This window comes from Ursus arctos, unplaced genomic scaffold, assembly GCF_023065955.2.
Source record: "Ursus arctos isolate Adak ecotype North America unplaced genomic scaffold, UrsArc2.0 scaffold_13, whole genome shotgun sequence".
Lineage (NCBI taxonomy): Eukaryota > Metazoa > Chordata > Mammalia > Carnivora > Ursidae > Ursus > Ursus arctos.
In genome coordinates this window covers 67,002,768-67,024,798 of record NW_026622797.1, presented here as the reverse complement: position 1 = coordinate 67,024,798, position 22,031 = coordinate 67,002,768, and the positions used below count along the sequence as shown (strand labels likewise).

At 39.6% G+C, this 22,031-nt stretch overlaps 1 protein-coding gene across 3 annotated transcripts in view; it reads right to left on the bottom strand.

Annotated features, from left to right (window-relative positions):
• MDN1 (midasin AAA ATPase 1) overlaps positions 1-22,031 on the bottom strand; it is a 165,461-nt gene that overhangs the window by 44,405 nt on the left and 99,025 nt on the right. For all 3 annotated transcript variants that reach the window (XM_026511808.4, XM_057311195.1, XM_057311196.1), the window contains 17 exons: positions 21,861-22,009; positions 21,284-21,495; positions 20,731-20,951; positions 19,466-19,579; positions 17,169-17,301; positions 15,980-16,095; positions 15,060-15,193; positions 11,607-11,764; positions 11,278-11,398; positions 10,707-10,917; positions 10,115-10,346; positions 9,671-9,797; positions 8,875-9,045; positions 4,555-4,769; positions 3,779-4,163; positions 2,874-2,983; positions 1,529-2,234 (listed from right to left, as the gene is read on the bottom strand). In XM_026511808.4, the coding sequence (XP_026367593.2) occupies positions 1,529-2,234; positions 2,874-2,983; positions 3,779-4,163; positions 4,555-4,769; positions 8,875-9,045; positions 9,671-9,797; positions 10,115-10,346; positions 10,707-10,917; positions 11,278-11,398; positions 11,607-11,764; positions 15,060-15,193; positions 15,980-16,095; positions 17,169-17,301; positions 19,466-19,579; positions 20,731-20,951; positions 21,284-21,495; positions 21,861-22,009 (3,515 nt within the window). The remainder of the gene's footprint in view (positions 1-1,528; positions 2,235-2,873; positions 2,984-3,778; positions 4,164-4,554; positions 4,770-8,874; positions 9,046-9,670; positions 9,798-10,114; positions 10,347-10,706; positions 10,918-11,277; positions 11,399-11,606; positions 11,765-15,059; positions 15,194-15,979; positions 16,096-17,168; positions 17,302-19,465; positions 19,580-20,730; positions 20,952-21,283; positions 21,496-21,860; positions 22,010-22,031) is intronic.

The window sequence follows — 22,031 nt, the reverse complement described above, 5'->3', positions numbered from 1 at the left end:
TCTGGTAGGCAATGTGTGGGTTGTGATTCAGACTGCATTTGGCTAACGACTCAAGCAGCTGGCCCGGGAGTTCAGGAAAGGGAAACGTGGGCTGGGGGGAAGGGAGGTTGCAGGGCACCAATCAGACAAAACTGGGCTATGCCGTATCAGACACTTCTTAAATCCCCAGTAACTCTACGATTTTAAGTCCTCAAGTTGGCAAAAACTATAAATTAAACAGTACTGATGAGAACTGAGGAAATGAGTATCCACCATTTACAGAAAGATAAACTGTATTAAAAACCCAAGTGGTTAATCTTCGTCCCAGCAATTGTGCTTTCTAGAACTTGTACCCAAAAACCTCGGTATAAGACCATTCATGGTGATGGTGGTGGTGATGTTTTTCAAGATAGCAAAGAGACTACAAATATAAATGTCCAATGATAAGAAATTAGTTAAGTGTCTTAGAGCATATCCATACAATAGAAAACGAAGCAGTCATTCAATCTGATGCAGGTAAAGAATACCATAATTATGGAGGAAAATAATCACTAAATGCTGTTACATTTTCTAAAGCAAAGTATAAAACAGAATGGACTTTCGTAGTGGTTTGTAGAACTCTAGCAACTTAAAGGCCAGTCTCAGAGACCACGGAGGGGACAGAATTGTCCTCAATTAAAGCACATCTTTTATCTATTACATATCAGGAAACTAATCTAAGACTTTTATTTTTAAAAGAGTTTTACTGGGGTGCCTGGGTGGCACAGCGGTTAAGCGTCTGCCTTCGGCTCAGGGCGTGATCCCGGCGTTGTGGGATCGAGCCCCACATCAGGCTCCTCCGCTATGAGCCTGCTTCTTCCTCTCCCACTCCCCCTGCTTGTGTTCCCTCTCTCGCTGGCTGTCTCTATCTCTGTCAAATAAATAAATAAAAAATCTTTAAAAAAAATAAAAATAAAAATAAATAAAAATTAAAAAAAAGAGTTTTACTGCTAAAAAACAATTTATAAACCACTGGGACAAATGACTTAAATTTATAATGTCACCGACATACATGTACAGATATATGTATACAAAACACAAACCTAGAAGGGGATGCACCAGTGTGTTAACAGTTACACAGCTTAAAGTGGTAAAATCTAAAGTTTTGTTTATATTTATTCTTTTAATTGTATAAATTGAGAACAAATTGTTTTCGTTGGTAAGAGGAAAACAGATTTTCTTAATAAAGTTGATACTACTACCTGGCAAAAACCACCATAAATAAAATCAAAAGACAAACAACAAACTAGGGGAAAATATCTGCAGTGTGTATCATAGATAAAGAGCTAATAACATCACTAATTTTTTCCAATCTCTTAAAAGTTGAGGGACAAAGACCCCCAAAACTGACAGCTGAATAGGAGGCAGAAAGGAAGACACTAGATCCCACTGCCCAACCACATGGGTCTTTTTCTACACAGGGTATTTGCTAATGTCCTGCAGATGCCCTGCTTGTACTCCCAGCAACCTTCAGCAGGAGGCTGGGCCTGCCCCCTAGAAGTGGGCTTACCTGGCACACATGTCTGAAGAGCTGCAGGGCCCTCTGGTCCAGCTCTCCCTTGCACAGCACATGGGAGCGCAGGTAAAGGAGGGCGTTCATCAGCAGCTGCTCTCGGGTGGGGCAAGGTCTCTGGGCCTTGCCTTCCAGCTCCTTTCCTCCTGAGCGCTTAAGGATCAACCTCCCAAGGCCTCGAAGAACCTCCTCTGACTTCACTGAGCATAAAGCGTCTGCATGAGCATAGTAAGTGGGGAAGGCAGGGCCCACCGATGGAAAAGCCAACAGGGATGTGGCCAGGGTACCCAGCCTGTCTGCACAGACCACACTGCGTTGGAATGAAGCGTAGACCTCAGATGCCACCAGCCTCATGCCATGCTGCAACTGCAGGATGGATGCCTGCAGTGGGGCCACAGAGTCCGGATACAGGGCGTACTCCTCGGCCAGCCGCTTCCTGAACTGGTGGTGGGATTGTTGCCAGGAAGCTTCCTCCTTCAGAAGGTTCTGGGCCACCTGGGCAGACCGAGGCCCATCCATGTGGAGGGCCTGCAGGAGCCGTGTGAGCAGATCCTGAACAGCAGGGGCCTTGGCAATGCTGGTGACGTAGTGGTGGATCTCCTGCACCAGTGACTCATAGACAGGCACTTGGGGTCTGAAGGCCTGCTTCTTTGACAGGCTGCAGATTAAGTTCTCCAGATGATCAATTCTTTGGCGAAGTAGTCTAAAGGCAAATTAACACAATATACAAATTCTGTCAGGAGAAAAACAGCAAATCTAGACTGAGCCCTTAGCTAGGAAAACAGAATGAAGGCGTATCAGCTGCTGAGGATATGAAGAAAACATTGAGAATTATATTGTAAATGAATAATACAGAGAGATCATTGATCACACACCACACATGGTGTTAAGCAATGTAGGCGCATATTTCATCAAAGTCTAATCACAATTCACCGAAGTAGCTGCTATGGTCCTCCTCTTACAGACACGGCATTAAGTGATCTATTCAAAGTCTAAAGCCCAAGGACAGGAATGGGACTGGAACGCAGACCTAGGGCACTATACAATATTTACCAAGACAACAAACCCACACAGTGCACATCATCAGAAGCAACTTCGGTCATGTTGAAAGTAAGTGCTGGCTTCAACCCACCTGGCCCCATGGGAATCCTGCCCCTCCCTTTGGAGTATTAATTTTTCCTGACTATAACCATGGCTTTAGGATCTAACTGCTAATGCAGAGACATGTATTATCACCTCTAACACTGCGATTACATTGCAAAGGTCAACCTCAAAATGTCTTTAAAAACAAACAAACAAAAAACCACACACAATAGCACAACACGATTACTCCGCTAGTTACCTGATGTGAGGATGAGAGTAATGGATAATGACTTCATCTTCCAGGTCTCTTCCAGTCAGTAGCTGGGACGAGAGGTTTCGGGTCTTCCACTCACACTGCAACTGGTGTAACTAACAGAAAGGGAAGAAAATGGCCTGCTATGCCCAGCTATGACCATGTCCAAGAGAACAATGCCCTGGGGAAAGGTAGAGCAACTGGGTGGAAGGAACCTGGGCTCTTAAATGACCCAAGAGCAGGGCTTTTTGCTCAATTAACCTGAACCACTCACCTTAGAGCTATTAGATAAAAGAAACTACCTTATTCACACCACTGAACTTCTGGGACTCTGCTATAGCGGCTTAGTCTTTACCAACTCATATACTAGTTCCATATTTTGAAGAAGGAAAATTATATCACTATCCTTATGTATTCAGTTCCTGAGTTTGGTTGCAAGTGGTACAAGGGATACCACTTAATCTAAATCTACTTGATTCTTGAATTTTAGATAACAAACACCCAAACTTTAAAACCTGAAGAATAACCATACCATATCTAAAGAAATTATCCAAGTCCAAATATTCGAAACTTAAGTTCAGGTAGAGGGAGTATGGATAGGAGAGATACCATTAGTTCTTTGGCAATGCCTCAGGTGTCCGACTGTTGCGACCTCTGTCTACTGCAGCCTACTGGCAAATAGATCAGAAGCTTAGGAAGGGCTCCTCTAAGTATCTAAGCTTACTTAGAGGAACTCTCAAAGAGGAAAATGCAGTCTTTAGAACACAGTCCTGGGATGTCACAGGGCAATCCATGCAAAATCATCCCTCTGATGCTCTGAGCATCCAGAAGGCAATAAAAGGAGTAATATACTAAGCAAACCCACCCAGTCAGGGATGGAGCCCGTGGTCCAAACTCTCACCCCTCCATACCTCTTCCTTAGCATACTTGAGCTTGTATTCCCTCTTCACTGCAGGGTCAAACCGTGCCTGCGGAAGCCACGTCTGAATCTGGAGCAAGCCAAGGCTCACCCAGAGGCTCCCACGGCGGGCTGGCTCAGGAAGGTCCCGTTTACTGTCCCCTTCCCCAAAGTGGCGCAGGGAGGTGAGCAAGAGGCACAGCAGCTCTTTGGGCAGGGCCTCCTGCCCGGCCATGTCCCCAAGAGTCTGGCCCACATGCTGGAAGGCCTGGCTGTCCCCGAGCAGCAGCTGCTCGCAGTTCTGCATGTACTCCTGCCGCTGGGACTCAGGGAGCAGCTCTGCCAAACCTGCCAGGTGTCGGCACAGCACAAGCCCCTGGAGCTGCGAATCCGTGCGTCTGTAGAGATAAGGAAGCACTTAAGGGTTTGCACTATATCAAACAGTATTCCTTTCTCACACTACCATTCTCTCAGAAAATGACACGGCAGACTGCACTGCCAATAGTTAAAGGTGAATTTCTCTTCTCAAGTAATCTTACGTGCTTTTCCAAGCACCACTTTCTTTATCACAATAAGCTTAAAATTGACAGAGGCACTGGCCAGCTCGTAATAGCCTGTCATGGGCTAAAAACCTGCTGATCCAGCCAGAAAATATACTTGCCTTTACCCACCAAAACTAGCCTCTACAGGAATAAGTTCTGACTCAGTCTTCTGCTACGTGCTCTACAGGAAAGACAGACTTTTACAGTCTATGGGGTAGGGGGCGTGGCGGGGGGTTGGGAAGAATACCTGAATTCTGCGACTGAAGGCACAGCCATGTTGGTCCAAAGTACCAGGCTGATGTCCCGGAGCTGCAGGGCTCTCTCAACCCACTCTCCCAGGGTGACATGTGAGGAGGACAGGATGGGGAAGCCGCTCACATCCCAGGGACTTGCTCTGCAGCTGCTGGTCAAGACTTCAAAGCAGCACTTGGAGAATACGGCTCTACTGAGACTGCCAGGGCCCTGATGGATGGAGAGAGGTCATGTATCTTTTAGAAATTAAATAAAAGGATTTCAACAAGCAGCACTGAGCACTTCAGAGGGAAGAAAGAGAGTAAGAAAAGGAGGTCCAGGGGCGCCTGGGTGGCATAGCGGTTAAGCGTCTGCCTTTGGCTCAGGGCGTGATCCCGGCGTTCTGGGATCGAGCCCCACATCAGGCTCCTCCGCTATGAGCCTGCTTTTTCCTCTCCTACTCTCCCTGCTTGTGTTCCCTCTCTCGCTGGCTGTCTCTATCTCTGTCAAATAAATAAATAAAATCTTTAAAAAAAAAAAAAAAAAAAAAGAAAAGGAGGTCCAGGTTGCCAGGACCAGGTAAACCTCAACCAGAGGGCAGACTCGGGTCAGGTGTTAGTAGGCTTTAAAGAAAGACTCCATTCTCAAAGAATGAGGAACAATTGGTGTTTTACTACAGCAAGAAAATCCCTCCCACCTGGGCATCAGGAAGACCATTCTTGTAGTAGAGCAAGGGGCACATTGCACGAAGGTGAGTCTTGGGAAGCAGGGAAAAGAGTGAGAAGATAAATGTTAAGAGTCAGAGACAAAGGGTGCCTGGGTAGCACAGTTGGTTGAGCGGCTGCCCTTGGCTCAGGTCATGATCCCAGGGTCCTGGGATCGAGCCCCACATCAGGCTCCCTGCTCATGCTCTCTCTCTCAAAATCTCTTAAATTAAAAAAGAGAGAGAGAGAGAGAGAGAGTGAGTCAGGGACAAAGTTTGTCAAACCTGTGCTCCTAGACTGTTCATCTGGGACACACTAATAGCTGTTCACAGTGAAGGATTAGGTGGTTAAATACACAAAATGGGAGACACTGTATACTCTGCAACTCTTGGGGATCCGTAAGATTTATCACTAAAGGCTTTGAGAAATGTGTTACAATAAAGAAATCAATTTTGAGGGGTGCCTGGTTGGGCTCAGTCAGAAGAGTATGTGACTCTTGATCTCAGAGTCATGAGTTGGAGCCCCATGTTGGGTAGAGATGTTAATAAAAAATTTTTTTTAATTAAAAATACTGATTTTGAAAGAGCAAGAGAATAGAAGGGTCCAAACAAAGCCATGAACATCTGTGGGAATAAGGTATGACAAAGATGGCATTTCAAATGAGAGTGGAAAGGATGAATTAGTCAAACATGATGTTGTTACACTGCTTTTGGATATACTGTTTGTATATTTGTATACCTACCTCACAAAACGAGATATCCAGATGTAACTGATGATTTAAACATAAAACAAAACAAACATATACAAGAAAATATGGGCAAATGGTTTTTAACTCTAGGGATACTGAAGACAGACGTTTTTTAAAAGCAAGACACTAAAGCCAGAAAATAGAAAGGGGCTAAGAGTATTTGAAAAGAAAACATTATAAAACTTGAGAGACAAGAGAACATTAGAAATATATTTCCAACCACATGGTGTGTAAAGGTTTAATATCCATAATATATAAAGAGATCTTCAATAAGAAAATGATGATGAATTCAAATTTTGTTTCTTACAAAATAAGCGATAAACATGACTGAAAAATTCAGAGAAGGAAACATTATGCATATGTGTAAAGATGTTTAATCTCAAAAAAATAATCAGCATAAATCAAATGACATTTTATAAATTGAATAATTGGCAATAAAAAATGTTGGTAACACCTAGTGTGTCAAGGATATGAAGAAACAGGTTTTCATAGATATAATAAGTAAAAATGTGCTCTACTCCTAAGTCTTCCTGTTATCATCCAGGACTTTATGACCTCCCCCTTTATTAGTTCCTAGTATGTTTAAAAAAGTAAACATACCCTGATGTTTATAGCAGCATTATCAACAATAGACAAATTATGGAAACAGCCCAAAGGTCCATCAACTGATAACTGGATAAAATAGATGCGAGGGTGTGTGTGTGTGTGTGTGTGTGTGTGTGTGTGTGTAAAGGAATATTACTCAGCCATAAAAAAAGGAATGAAATCTTGCCATTTGCAATAACATGGATGGAGCTAGAGGGTATTACCCTAAGTGAAATAAGTCAGAGAAAGACAAATACCATATAATTTCACTCATATGTGGAATTTAAGAAACAAAACAAATGAACGTGGAGGGGAAAAAAGAGGCAAAAAAGAAACGGACTCAACTATAGAGAACATACTGATGGTTACTGGAGAGAAAGTTGGGGGGAATGGGTTAAACAGGTGATGGGTATTAAGGCAGACAACTGTGATGAATACCAAGTGTTGTATGTAAGTGATGAATCACTAAATTCTGCACCTGAAACTAGTATCACTCTGTATGTTAACTGGAATTTAAGAACTTGGGGGGGGGGGGGCGGTAAAAAACAAAACCACCTGCCCAGACATTCTGAGAATAGCCATAAATTTCTTTAACTGTGCAGACATTCTGACCAAGGATTAAATTCCAGTTCTTATAACATATCCACAGAAATACTAGGACCAACAGACAAAGATTTATGCAACAGTAGTTGAGGCAGGTATGCTTGTTATAGGAAGGGGGGAAATAAAGGCAAGAAATCTCGACATTTATGAATAAGCAAGTAATTAAATAAATTCCAGCACATTAGAACAATGTAATACCTTAAAAAGAATAAGCGGAAATGACACATTTCCATGACTATTATGTGAACAAAGAAAGCAATCTTATTTTTATTTACGTTATACATTTAATACAAAATATATGTAAACAAGATACAGAGCAAACAGTGGTTATTTCCACAGAATTCTACTTTCTGTGTAAAGCTGATCCTTGAACACAGGGGTTAGGGGTGCCAACCCTCCCATGCAACAAAAAAAAATCCATGTATTTAATGGTTACCCAAAAACTGAACTATGTACAATACAGTAGAACAAGACACCACAGTCTTCTCGTGCCCAAAGTTAGCAAAGTTGGACCCTGGAGAGATATATGCTACTTACTCCTCTACCCAAGAAAGCAGAATCTCCTTCCAAGTGGAGTCCAGAGAAAGGCAAAGAAGCAAGAAAGGCAGAGTACCTTTACTCACCTTTCCAGGTCACTTGCTCCACCTGACCCCCGCTGTATGGTTCTAACACAGTTTCTGCTTACAGTAAATGCTGGCAAGCAGTGAGCCAGCTGCCACTATCCCTGTGGTATTAACTTCCTGCCTTGGACTTTCAGCACCATGGACAACACCCCCTCCCGCTGTACCCTCTGCCACCAAGAATCCTGCTTAGGGCTCATCCTGTCCCCTGGTGTTTTCCTAGACTCCTTACCTCAGGGAGTCATCATTCTGTGATTCTTTACCAACTCTGCCAGTGATAGGCCTTGCCACTTCAGTGAGATCCCCCCACCCCCACTAGTCCCTATGTACCTGTCTCAGCTCAATACCTCAATGAACCGAGCCTTGCACAGGTAGTGGGATAAGAAGTGCCAGAACCAGGTGAGAGCCCCATTGTTCCAGTCTTCCCTGTATCTTTCTTCTACCCTCCCTTTGCTTCTAGGCATTTGGCAACTTCTACCTTGTTTTCAATCACAATATAAAATACATATTTACTGAGAAAAATACATGTATGACCCTGTGCAGTTCAAACCTTGTGTTGTTCAAGGGTCAACTGTATATACGCACACACATATACACACATACGTATACATTTCTATACTGTTAAAATATCTTATAACTAGAAAAAAGGTATTTTAATTACAGAAGAAAAGTGAAGACTTTTTAAAATTATTTTAGAGAGAGAGAGCATGAGCAGGGGGAGGAGCAGAGGAGAAAGAATCCCCAAGCAGACTCTGCATTGAGTGTGGAGCCTGACATGGGGCTCAATCTCACAACCCTGAGATTATGATCTGAGCTGAAACCAAGAACCAGATGCCCAAATAACTGAACAACCCAGGCACCCCAAGTGAAAATGTTTAACTTTTTTTTGCTTTAATTCAGAACTTCCCAAATGTTTTAAGATAGAATATCTTTTTTCAAGATTTTAACACCGTGCAGAAAATAAAGTATTGCAGTCACTTATTTAGTTACTGCTCTGTCCTAGGAATAAATGTTTATTGCTACATCAAGAAATTTTTCCCACTGTCAAACACTTCTAAGATTTTATGCCAACAAACCTTCAATGTGGAGTCCAAAAGGGACTTGGGCACCTCCCTCTGCTGTACACCAGGCAGAGGGCTCCACATTAGCCAGTACTCTGGATTTGTAGTCACAGTACTGCTCCAAAAAGACATAAATGCGGAATGAAATAAGTCAGACCACAAGGAGATAACTTCTTCAGTAGACACCTAGAGATAAACAGATAAGAGAATATTTGAGAAAAATTCCATAAATGAAGTTACGAGGTCTCCCTCTTGTAAGACTCATCTAAAATTTACATGGGTTTAAAGATATTAATTCTAACTTCTCTGATTTCCTGCCACCCTGGTCATCTTGGTTAAGCCACTTAGCATCTTGTTTATAAAACTGAGATCTGCTTTTTATAAGGCACGTGAGGAAATATAAGTGGATCACATGATTATAGTATTGGCAAAACAGGTAAGTGAATAAAACATTATAAAAAAATTAAGGTTGTACTAATGAAGTTATATTAATTGCAGTTTACCACTATTCACATTCCATAGTTATTCTTGAGGGAAAGATTAAAAACACTCTCACACTTTATTTTTGCACAAACAATAAAAATAAGCAAATATTTTAGCCCCATTTAACTGGAAACCAAATAGAATGATTCTGTGATAAGAACTGAGAAACACCCAGGTAATTACTGCAAAAAACACTCAAAATTCTCCCCTTTGAAAGTTATTCAAATAAGACTGGAGTTTCGGACATAAATAGAAGATTCTGCAACCAGTTTGCCACAGACAGTCTAATAAGACAAGGTTTGTCTCCCTTATTGATTTTGGTTTTTACCTTCTTACAGTGCAATAAGAACCAAAGGTCTCGAAGCTCTTGCGGAGCAACTGGTGTGTGCTTAAGACAAAATGTGATGTGATGACTTATCTCTTCATCTATCTGGGGTTGCTGATTTTTGCTGGACCTGTTCCACAAATAAAGAAGAAGAAAGGATGGGTTGTGGGCTATCAGGAAACCGCTAGAAATCTGTTATGTATGGAAAGATAGAACACACAGAACTTACAGTACATTTATTAAAATACAAACAAGCAACTCTACTGGAAAAACACCTAGTAACTAGCAGAGGTGGAGTCAAAACAGGCAAAGAATCAGTGGCAATAGACTTCCCTTGGTTTCATAACTAGTCCCCTTTAAGACAAGTCTGTGCTTTGTTTCACATGTAGGATACACAGAATAACCTAACACAGAAAAAAGCTCCCCCTCCTCGGGAAAATGGCTTACCTTCTTAGACAAGCCTGTGTCATAAAATCAGCTGTCACTTTGTACTGCCAAAGCATAGCCAGGTACTCCATTGCAGGCCACAATTGAACATTCCTGGTGAGCTGGATTAGGGAGGTAAAGTCTAGTTGGAACAGCGAGGAAGCTTCATTGTGCTTTTTCTCCAGAAAACCAAGTGAAATTCCTTTGGCTTTTAGTTCTAAACAATGGGCATTCACAAGATTCTTCAACTCATCTGGACAAAAAAACACATGCAATATTATAGCATAGTGGTCAATAGAACAGGCTCAGATTCCCAAAAACTAGTTATGTGACTTCGAGCTTAACCTGAGCTTAAGTTTTGTACCTGTGAAATGATGTCATTAATACCTGCACAATTCTGATGACAGAATTAAACAATATATGTAAAGTTCATCTCTATGCCTGACACTTCTTTAACGGTAGTTATACTATACCAAAAAAAAAAAAAGAGAGAGAGAAGGGAAAAAAAAACAGAAAAAAAGAATATCTAAGGGAAAAACTTAAAAACTTATTGGCTGCAGAGCAGCAGATACTTCTGGAACATGTCAGCAGGCTAAACTCCAGAGTATATTACCTGCGTTGGCATCTTCCAGAACATTAGCTCTGAGGACCAATCCCCAGGCCTGCAAGAGACTTTTCTTTAAAGTCCATTCAGAAGCAACCACTTGGAGCCGATTAATGTCTTCACACCATCCACTTTCCCCAAGGGCAGGCATCCGCTCTCTGATGGCAAGCACTTTGTTAAGGACTTTCAGTTGAGAAAAACACTCCACCACCAGCTTGTTCTGAAACAACAAAACCCGGGAGAACCTACTATAGAGGAGAAACGAGGTTCTTTTAAGCAGCCTGTTCATGTCTAAGAAAAAAATATGGAACATTTCCACAATGCTTCTAGAAAACATAAGGTTTGTTTACTCCTGTTGCTCTCACGAGATTTTATAGTAATAAAGTTAAAACTCTACCCAGACTTAATACTCTCCAAGAATAAGCACAATGTTAACACTTAAATCAGTTAACAGTATTCAGTGAACATTTAAAAGTTAAGTTTACTGGCAAGGGTGAGTCTAATTGAATGGCAGTCCCCATGCTCCAGAACTTCAGAAGAGGTCAAGTCTTAGTGTTTATAACATATTTCTAAGTTGTACCTTAAAAGGAAATGGTCGTCCCAGGAACTTTTGCAACTTCTTTATACCAGTGAAGCCACCAGTCGGGCTCCCCAAGCAATTCTGAATATGTTCTGAGACCGTCTGAACCTCTTTGAAATATCTTTAAAGGAGAGAAGAACAGAGGGAAGTAAGGAAAGGGGGAAATGCTGGATAGCAGAGACATCATTTACATTTTATATTTGATTTACATTCACCAATAGGCAAAGGGAATCAACCAAAGTAAAGCAAGAAGTTTCAATTCCAAACCCTTTTTTCTTTTTCATTGGTACTGTAGATATTGCCCTTATTACTCTAAATATGAGTCTTACTTGTCTTCGTGGTTCACTAGGAGTTGGGGGATCTGGCGGACCAAATGTTTTAAAACCCAGTGCCAGTGAAGGGCAAGCAGGGCCAGGCCTGGGGCATCCACTTTTACTGTGTCAGCCACCGTCCATAACCGGTCCCGCCACCGCAGAGACTCCAAGATCTAAAAACAAAGTAAACCAGACTACTCACAAACATTTCTCGGTAAAAGACACAAGACACAGATTTCAACTGTTAATCAATACTCAACATACACACATAAGAGGTCTAGCATTCGACTGAAATATTTTTAGGGACATTAAAGCAGTCAGAGAAGGCACAGATTTTTTCCTCCAGCACTTGAAGTTCAGAGCTACTTCCTTAGAGAAAATGGAATTACTGGGTCACGTGGTATATGTACATGTAATTTTATTAGACACTGCCAAATTTTGTTACAAAGCAGCTGCACTACTTTGTATTCCAACCAGCAGCGTAGGCAAATTCCAGTTCTGTTTCCTTACCAATACTTGCTACTGTTAGTGATTTTCATTTTAGCCATTTTGTGGGTGGCACCTCACTGTGGTTTCAAGTTACACTTCTTTGATAAATAATGATGTTGCAATTTTTGAAGTTCTTACTAAGCACTCATGTATCTTCTGAGAAGTATCTATTCAAATTATCTTGCTCATTTAAAAATCTGGGCTGTATTAGTTTATATAACTCATATATAATATCTATAATATCTAATTATAAATTTTATGTAATGCAGCCCATTTTAAACAGTTTCTCCCAGTGTTTTCATTTTCCTAAAGTTGTTAAAAACAGAAGTTTTTGATTGATAAAATTTATCAAATTTTTTCTTTTATCAAGAATCCTCTGGGGGCGCCTGGGTGGCTCAGTCATTAAGCGTCTGCCTTTGGCTCAGGGCATGATCCCGGCGTTCTGGGATCGAGCCCCACGTCAGGCTCGTCTGCTGGAAGCCTGCTTCTTCCTCTCCCACTCCCCCTGCTTGTGTTCCCTCTCTCGCTGGCTGTCTCTATCTCTGTCAAATAAATAAAAACTCTTAAAAAAAAATTTGTAAAAAAAAAAAAAAAGAATCCTCTGAAATCTTTGCCTATCCTCAGGTTATGAAGATTCCCTTCCATGTTTTCTTTTAGACAGTTCATAGTTTTAGCTTTATATTAAGACTTATGATCCATTTTGAGGTAATTTGTCCATAAAATGTAAGACAGGGGTAAAGGATCATTTTTAACTTTATTGTACTTGTTCCATCATCATTTTGAACATACTGCTTTTCCCCATTAAATTACCTTTGTACATTTAGAAGGAAAAAAAAAAATCAATTGACCCTAAGAGGATCTATTTCTGAATTCCTCTTGGTTTTACTGGTCTATGTGTCTATCCTTGTGATAATACCTACCGTCTTCACTAAAGCAGATTTGTATTGCAAATCAGGTGAGTCTCCAACATTGCTCTTTTAAAACGTATTTTTATAGCAAAGTAGTCCCAAGATTTCTTGAGTAATTTCTTTCAGAGATTGCATGAGGTAAAACCTATTTTCATAATATCAAATTATTTACCTTTTTTCACTATGTTGACATTTGCACTGACAGTACCAAAAAAGAGAGGGGAGGGGTGGGATGGACAAACTGTGATTGGGTATCTGGCAAACACTATATTGAAAATGAGGTGAATCTGTCAGTTCAAGAAAAGCAATTGAGAGTATTTGTTGCCAGCGATAAAATTCAAGCTTTCAAGCAAAACCTAGAAATTTGAAAAACCAAGACCTTTACAAATTCCCAATATTTCAAGATTTTTCTAATAAGATTTGTGATAGTTTTTCATGAGTGTGACTCTGTTGACATTGAAGAATGATTTGTCAACATTTGGAAGATCTGATAACTCAGTGAACAATATTTTCCAAACTACCAAAGCATGAGCTAACTTCTAACAAGAGTAAAAGTCCATCCAAAGTGCAAGACAGACGAATGGATTTTGATGCATGACAAGTTTGATGTATTCTTTTCAGATTTCACATCACAAGTAATCTTTAGAAAACTATCACTTGTCAAGTTGTAGTACAGTATCAAAGAAAATTATTCACAATTATATGAAATGGCTATGAAGATATGATGTTGCAAAAGGGAGAAGTAGAATTATATGAATAGAGGCCTAAGCAACATAATGTAAGAGAATGAATGCAAAAACAGATTCCATTTTCTTCTATTAATCCAGACATTAAAGACACTTGCAGAAATGTAAAAAAACAGTTGCAATTTTCATTAATTTGTTTTGAAAAACAGTTGATTCTCATTAAAAACATTATTCCTATTAACATTAAATGGATTTGCTATTGTGTTTTTTAAGCAAATTAATATTTTTTGTATTTCTCAGATTTATTTCCTAATATAATAAATACTGATAGATGTGTCTACATAAACAAAAGTTCTTTAGAGTCTTTGATAAACTTTTTGGACTCAAGACTCCTCTACAGTGTTAAAATTAAGACCTACTACTCTGTTTATTGAAATTACTAGAAAAACCTGGATTCAAAACTCAAGGAAATCCATACACAATAATGATGTCTAAGAAGGCTTAAGTATATAAATTAAAGAAGGCTTAAAATATAAATTAAAATTCCAATGTTCTCCAAGAGGTGGATAGACTGTATTACATACATTTGACAGAATATTACTTGGCAATAAAAAGGAATGAACTCTTGATACAGTAAACAATATGGATATATCTTTTTTTTTTTTTTAAGATTTTTATTTATTTATTTGACAGAGACAGCCAGCGAGAGAAGGAACACAAGCAGGGAGAGTGGGAGAGGAAGAAGCAGGCTCTTAGTGGAGGAGCCTGATGTGGGGCTTGATCCCAGAACACTGGGATCACGCCCTGAGCCGAAGGCAGATGCTTAACGACTGTGCCACCCAGGCGCCCCAACAATATGGATACATCTTAAAATAACTGTTTTGAGTGAAAGAAGACAGATTAAAAAGTATACTGCATAATTCCAATTATATAAAATGCTAGAAAAATGCAACTGCCCAAAAGCGTATTAATGAATACTTAGTTTGGGGTAGGGGCAAGGGAGAGAAACGAAATACAAAAGAACATGAGAAAGGCTTGAGGGTATTAGATATGTTCACTATTGTGGTAATGGCTTCACAGGTGTATACATGTCAAAACATTAAATTCTATACTTCAAATATATGCTATTTATTATGTCAATTATATACCCACAAAGCTCTAAAATATGTATGTATATATATGTATGTTCGTGTTTAAATATAATTTAAATTTAATATGTATATACACAATTTTATATATATATATATATTTAAAACTGTTAAGAACAATTACATTTCTCAAGTAAGACTGGACATATAATAACAACATTGTAGTTTGTCTCACCCCTAAAAATCTTAAACATTTGTCTTGGCACACAAATAAAAACATGAGGTACATTTCCTCACCTCAATGACACTGGCATCAGACACCATCCCCTGAGAGGACTGGACCCAGAGCAGGATTAGTGCATCACAAAATTCAAAAAAAGCAGCAAGATTGACCACAATTTCATGGGGCAGGCTGTGATAGCTCTCTGGATCTTAGAGTTAATATAAATAAGAACATTCCATCATATTTAAGTATTATCTCTGGACATTTCAAAATCAACTGTAATATGGAACTTAACTGAATCTCTAGTACAAAAGTCAATTTTGACCTTTCAAAATTGAAAGCAAATTCTTAGCCTACTACTATCATATTAAACTTCGCAGATCAGGTATTCATATCTACAGCAGTTCTTAATGTCTTAATGAAAAATGAAAATTATACAGCAATAATGGGTACTTTATACAAGTACTTGTTTAAATACAAAACCAAAATGCACGTATGTCTGAATGAATAGAGAGCACAGAGAAGATACGAACAAATGCACTATTAACAGTAACTGCTTCAAAGGCAGACTTCTTCCATTTTTATGCTTCCATATAGTCCAAATTTTTTCCAACAAGCACAGATATCTTTTCAATTTAAAAAAATGAAGGATGAAGAACGAACCTATAACAAATACTCAGGAGCGTGAACTTTTTGAGCCAACAGACCTAGATTTCAAATTCTAGCTCTGTTACTTGCTAGACATATGACCATGAGCATCTCTGTATGGCCCTCTCATCTTTCACAGCACGGGATCTACACCACATAAGGTTACCATAAAAAGTAAATGAAATCAAGGACATGTACAAAGCAGTTAGTCATTACTACTGAACAAATCAGGCCAGCAAATCAAAAGGAATCAGTAAAATGGCAGCAGCTGCTGAAGGTCTCTTAACTTCAGCGACATTCTGTGATCACATGCATAACTCGAGAATATAAAAGGTAAACATCTTACCTTTATGGAACTCAAAGGACATTCTCAAAACACTATTTCTTAACTTTTTGCCACCAACAGAAACTAAATTTGCTTCAGTAAAAATCCGTTTTTCCCGGTCAAGATATATGATTGTCCTGAAGGGAGATCAGTAACATAACAAATATTATTAGTTATTGGTGTATACTACTTTGCAATCACACCCTCTACCTGCTGAAATCTTGAGAACCCTTGGAACATCAATCTCCTTCAACCTGCCATTCCCTTCCATCCCCTCCAAGTTCTGGACTAAAGAGATGGAGGTGAAAGTGATGATGACTGAGTTGGAGGGGGGGGAGCGGGGAAGATAGATGGCCGGGAAAAGCTGCATCCAGGTAGACTGCCAGGCTTTGCTGTGATCTGACAAACCACACTGTGAACTCTTAAAACTGGCCTTCATAAAATTAATCTCTGGTGTTGTAAGTTACCTGGGGAGGCACAAGGGGGAGTTACTAGAAGGGGAGACAAGAGGGCCTTTGAGGCGCTAGTTCATACCATGTGCATGAGTTCACTTTGTGAAAATTCATTGAAACCAAATATACCTATTATTAAGTGTACATTTCTGTAATGTACATTATACCTCAAATATATTTTTTGAAATGTATTACATTACACTGTTTGCCAATTAAAAAACTACTGCTGGTCTTTACACTAAATGTGAGGAAAGACCAGCTTATATAACAATTAGATAAATTTACATGTTAAGTGTGCACGTAAGCATGCAGGTGCTACATGTCTCCTCAACATTTGCAGATGGGAAATGATATGGACACAAGGCTGAGGAAAGGACCTGTGAGAGAACAAGCAGGTGAAAATGGGAGGAGCTGCCAAGAATGAATAGAAAACAAAAGAAACATGGCTATCCTAGGATAAAGGATTAATTGCAAAATAAAATGCAACATTAAGTTAGTGTATCTCTTAAAGCATCCTATTAAATTATTAAGAACTTGCAAAATTTACAGGCCTTTTGACATCAGAGTTACTTCACTGAGCACGGAGCATGAAAGAGAGGTGGTGATGAAGGCAATCCCATCTAACATCCCACTACTTCTCAGGTTCAGGAGAGCAAACACATGTAAGCTAAGTTTGACAGACTTTAGAAAAGGTATAATCTGTAAAGCTATATTGTACAATGAGGTAAACAGTGCCCAGAATAGCAGGCTTCACCTACTTGTTTGCAACAGACTCTAAAAGGGCAAAGAGCTGCTCAGGCTGGTCCATTTGTGGGTCAAAGTCCATCGAATTTCTAATGATGTCCAAAGCCTGCATATTCCATCGGGGGTCCAAAGGGATCACAAATTCATCTGGTTTAAAAAAAAAAAAAGCAAAAAGTAAAATTTTGAAGTTAAACTCCCTTGCCTAGAAAATTTCACTGGAAGATTTGCATTGTTTTAATTTGATCACATTCAGTCCTGATGGGGAAGAGATAGAATAGGAAAATTGCTGGATTCAGCCCACAACACTAGAAAAGTAAATTTCAACTGCTTTTACACTATTTCCTTTCTAAATGTGAAATTTCTGCTAGTCCTGAAAATTCATTCCACAGTGGGATATAAGGTAATCCCTCCAGAACATAAGCATTCCAACCAATACACTCACTTGCTCAGGTCCCACTGCTGGTCAGAAAACAATCCATGAGCTTAATCACCCAATCTGCTGTCATTAATCTCAAAAAAAACTAACTCACATGGTGGAAAAATGAATGAATACGTCTCATTTGCTTTCAATAAGAAAAACCACTCAAGGGGCACCTGGGTGGCAGAGTCAGTTAAGTGTTCGACTCTTGGTTTCAGCTCAGCTCCTGATCTCAGGGTCACAGGATCAAGCCCTGTCTCAGGCCCTGCAAGTGCAGAGTCTGCTTGAGATTCTCTCTCCCTCCCCCTGCACTCACACACACAGGTGCACTCTCTCTCTCAAGCAATAAATCTTTAAAACACAAAAAACAAAACAACTTAAGATTTTGCTTAAAAGCTCTTTCTTAATAATCAGAGAATATAGCATCTGCAACTTCTTTGGCTTAAAAAACTAGGCACCTCTTCTGTAAAGCATCAGTGATCAGATCTGACCCTTCTCCAGAGGTTGTGAGAATCCAAGGAATGAGGTTAAGACAAAACAATGGTAACATTAACTTGAAGGTGGCTGGGTAGATCAGTGGAGCACTTCAAGTATTTAAAGGTATCTCCCCCACACTAGACTAACAAATGCCTACTGTCAACAGCAAAGTACATGAAGGAGGGAACCCATATTCCGAAGTCCAGTAAGACCACATGATCCAGAGCTATACACCAGAAAAGGCGTACCTAGTATGTTCCAACAGTGGGCAAATGATACTGGCTAAAAAGGGAACCTGCTACTCATACCCTACAACTGTTCCCAAAATTCTTTCATACTTGGGAAGCCATGATTTAGTTCAGCCACAACATGACCACCACAGTTTTCCCTATTGTTCGATTTCTTCCCAAACATTTACCTTGTTCTCTTTAGTGTACATAAGGTCATTGGTTGAGCACAAAAGCATCATGCATATTTTCTTCTAAACCAAATGGCAATGGTATGTTTTGATCAATATTAAACGAAGATGGGGTGGGAAATTAAAAACCTGGTTCTATGAAAATGTCCCTAATTTCCTCATTAATGCTTATGTTCAATCAACTTTATACTATTCTCTTCAAGTAAGTTTGTTATCTTACTCCTCAATTAAAAATAAATTCTGGGGGCGCCCAGGTGGCTCAGTCACTTAAGTGTTTGCCTTCTGCTCAGGTCATGATCTCAGAGTCCTGAGATCGAGCTCCATGTTGGACTCCCTGCTCCGTGGGGAGTCTGCTTCTCCCTCTCCCTCTGCCCCTCCCCCCACTTATCCTCTCTTTCTCTCAAATAAAATCTTTAAAAAAAAATAAAAATAAAAAAATAAATTTTGAATACCTCATTTGATTAGATAGCTTGAATGGCTGTTTCTTTTATCCTTATGGTTTTAAAACTTTATATTTAAGGCTTTATAACTTTTACTGAGGTTTTATATTTTCTGAAGTAATTCACACTATATTGTTTACCCATCAAGTCAAATAGCTCATAGTTTAAAACCCCTTCTTGTTAAGAATTCAGAATGCTCTGAGTGGAAGGGGCCCCGGAGAAACGAATTTAATTCCCGTATTTTCCAAACACAGGCAGTAAGTATGAATGATGGGTCTCAAATGAACAAGCCAGTTTGTGGCTGAGTTGGGCCCAGAGACCAGTCTTCCAACTCCTGTGCCCTCCCCATTGTTGTGTATCATCATCATCTTTCAAAGACTAAAGGAAAAAGGGACAGTTTCAAACAAAGAAGTGGAATTTGCATCTGGATACTGTGAGTCTTCCAAAATATAGGGTAACATATTACACTGGCAATTCTGACAGGTCTTTTTCCATGGACTTGGTGGGACCAGTTTCCTAAACTGTGCTGAGAACTCAAAATTAAATCAGGTGCAGTACCTGTTATATTTGGTTGTAATATTTTGATGACATTACTGACCCCAGCTGAGAGAGAATTTGAGTAAAAATTCCTAAGAGATGCAGCATTGGCTTCCAAATGAATCTGTATTGATTCTGCGGAGGAAGGAGAAGCAAATGTTAGTATTTAAAGTGGGGCTGTCCAAGCAAACGTTTTGCAATATGGAAACATCCTATAGTTGCACTGTCAGAGTAGCCACTAGTCACGTGTTAGTAAGCACGTGAAACGCGGACAGTGCATCTAAGGACTGGATTTTACATTTTACTTAATTTTAATTAATTTATATTTACATTCTAGTAGCTACCTGTGGCTGGTAGCTCTCATATAAGACAATGCAGATAATACATAAATTCTCTCTGTGCAGTTTTTAGGCAGATCACATGCACCACACAATATACACAGTCTCTGGCTAAGTTCTCATGAATAGAAAGGTTCATGTAGGGGCGCCTGGGTGGCACAGCGGTTAAGCGTCTGCCTTCGGCTCAGGGCGTGATCCCGGCGTTATGGGATCAAGCCCCACGTCAGGCTCCTCTGCTATGAGCCTGCTTCTTCCTCTCCCACTCCCCCTGCTTGTGTTCCCTCTCTCGCTGGCTGTCTCTCTCTCTGTCGAATGAATAAATAAAATCTTTAAAAAAAAAAAAACAAAAGAAAGGTTCATGTAAACTCAATTACTTTACACAAAAAGTTCTACCAACAAATTCCAAGTCCTATACTTTGCAACCCATGCAATGTTGTTATTGTTGGGCTTTCCTCTTAAAATGAAAAAAAGTACAAAGAAATTAAGCATGACAAATTAGAGCACTGGAACTAAAATAAGTCTCTTATGCACTTTTAGTCTCCTAAGTCTCTTAGGAACTAAAATAAGTCTCTTACCAAAAGCAACCTTCCCCAGATAAGAGGGTAATACAGGAGTACAGGAACATGTTCAAAAAATAAACAGTAACATAACAGTACATTTTCCTTTTGGATTTGATAGAAAGGTGGAAGATCCTGAAATGCTAAGGATTACATGGGGGCAAAGTTTCTCTTAGAACATATCTAAAGGCAGATATATATGTGCCTCAATTTTTTTTTTAACAGCTATACAAACAGTAATGCCAAGTCACAAATTTCTTGCTATATCTCCCAGATACAATTTTAACAGTGTCGTGTTAAAAATAACAGGATAATACAGCTACTGAGGCACTAAAATAGTGTAAGCGTAAATATATTCACTTATTATACAAATTAAGTTTTTTTGACTCACCCAGCCCCTGCGGTATATTCTTGGCTAAATGATAAAGCCATTTAACTCTGAGCATCCAATCTTGATTGGTTGCTCTTTCTATAAGCAATTTAACAGCCATGGCCAGAACATCTGGTTCATCGATCCAGTAAGTATCCACTTCAACTGAACTGAATTTCAAGCTCTCAGGGTTAGAAGACTGCATGATTTTCTCTAAGTCTGGCAAGGTAAGAGGTTGAATCCTGAAATTCATTAGAAAAATAAGGCAAAGTCAGTACTAGAATAAACTTTCATTTTATTTTATTCATTATATTTCAAAGAACCAGGAAAATAACTTCATAAATATCGGATCCAAGAGTTAATGGGGAAAGATTAATCCCCTTCAAATGAGGATAATTAAAACATACTGAGTAATAAATAATAGGGAGCAATATTACAATGAACAAGGAAATTATGACAGCTGGGTAATAAATGACCACGGAACATTCTGGTCAAACATGTTGGGTCATGACCACTACCATCAGAAAAAAAAAGTCAAGATGCCAAAGAGACACAGGCTGAAGGCTCCACTAACCTGGCCCAGCTGCTGGTTTTCATGCTCATCCTGTTGAGGCAATATACTAAGATCTGTCCATCACTTCGGACGATAGACAGGTGAGAATCTTCTGTAGCAAAGAGAGCCGAGGGCAGAGAATCTGGCCACAGGCCCATGGCAAGGATGGAGTTACCCCAGGTTTCATGTGCTCGCAGAGAAGAAACATGTTTCTCCAGTAAAGTCTTCACGAGCTGGTAGGAGATAAAAACACGTGGTGTACAGGCAATATGTAATTACTATCACCAGAAACTAGCACAGTATTAAGAATTTTGTAGGCCCTTTGTGATCATCTCATGACAACTCTTATCACAGCCTTCAGTTTTCAACATTACAAGCTAATTTCCACTTTGTCTGATGACAGCTAAGTTTCAAAGAAGTAATATTTACATTTATTCTATTTTCCAGAAAAGTACTTAGATGCCAGATCTCTACTAGAGAGTAACTGAAGTGCTCTACTCTCAGTTCATTAAAGTTAACATCAATAGAAAGAATTTCCTCCACCTAAACAATGTAGAGTGTTATAACTGAGAAAGCTGTTTGAAACACTTCATAGTACCTTCTGGTTTGCCGGTGAATGCTGGGAGCGGACATACGCTTCCCAGCATACTTCAGAAAAGGCTTTGTCTAAACTCAGCCCTCGCTGTAGGTACTGCACAATGAGTAAGGCTGTCTGGATTAGAGTTGAAATAGAGGACGCTGGAGAACCTATAAAGAAAAAAATATCGCC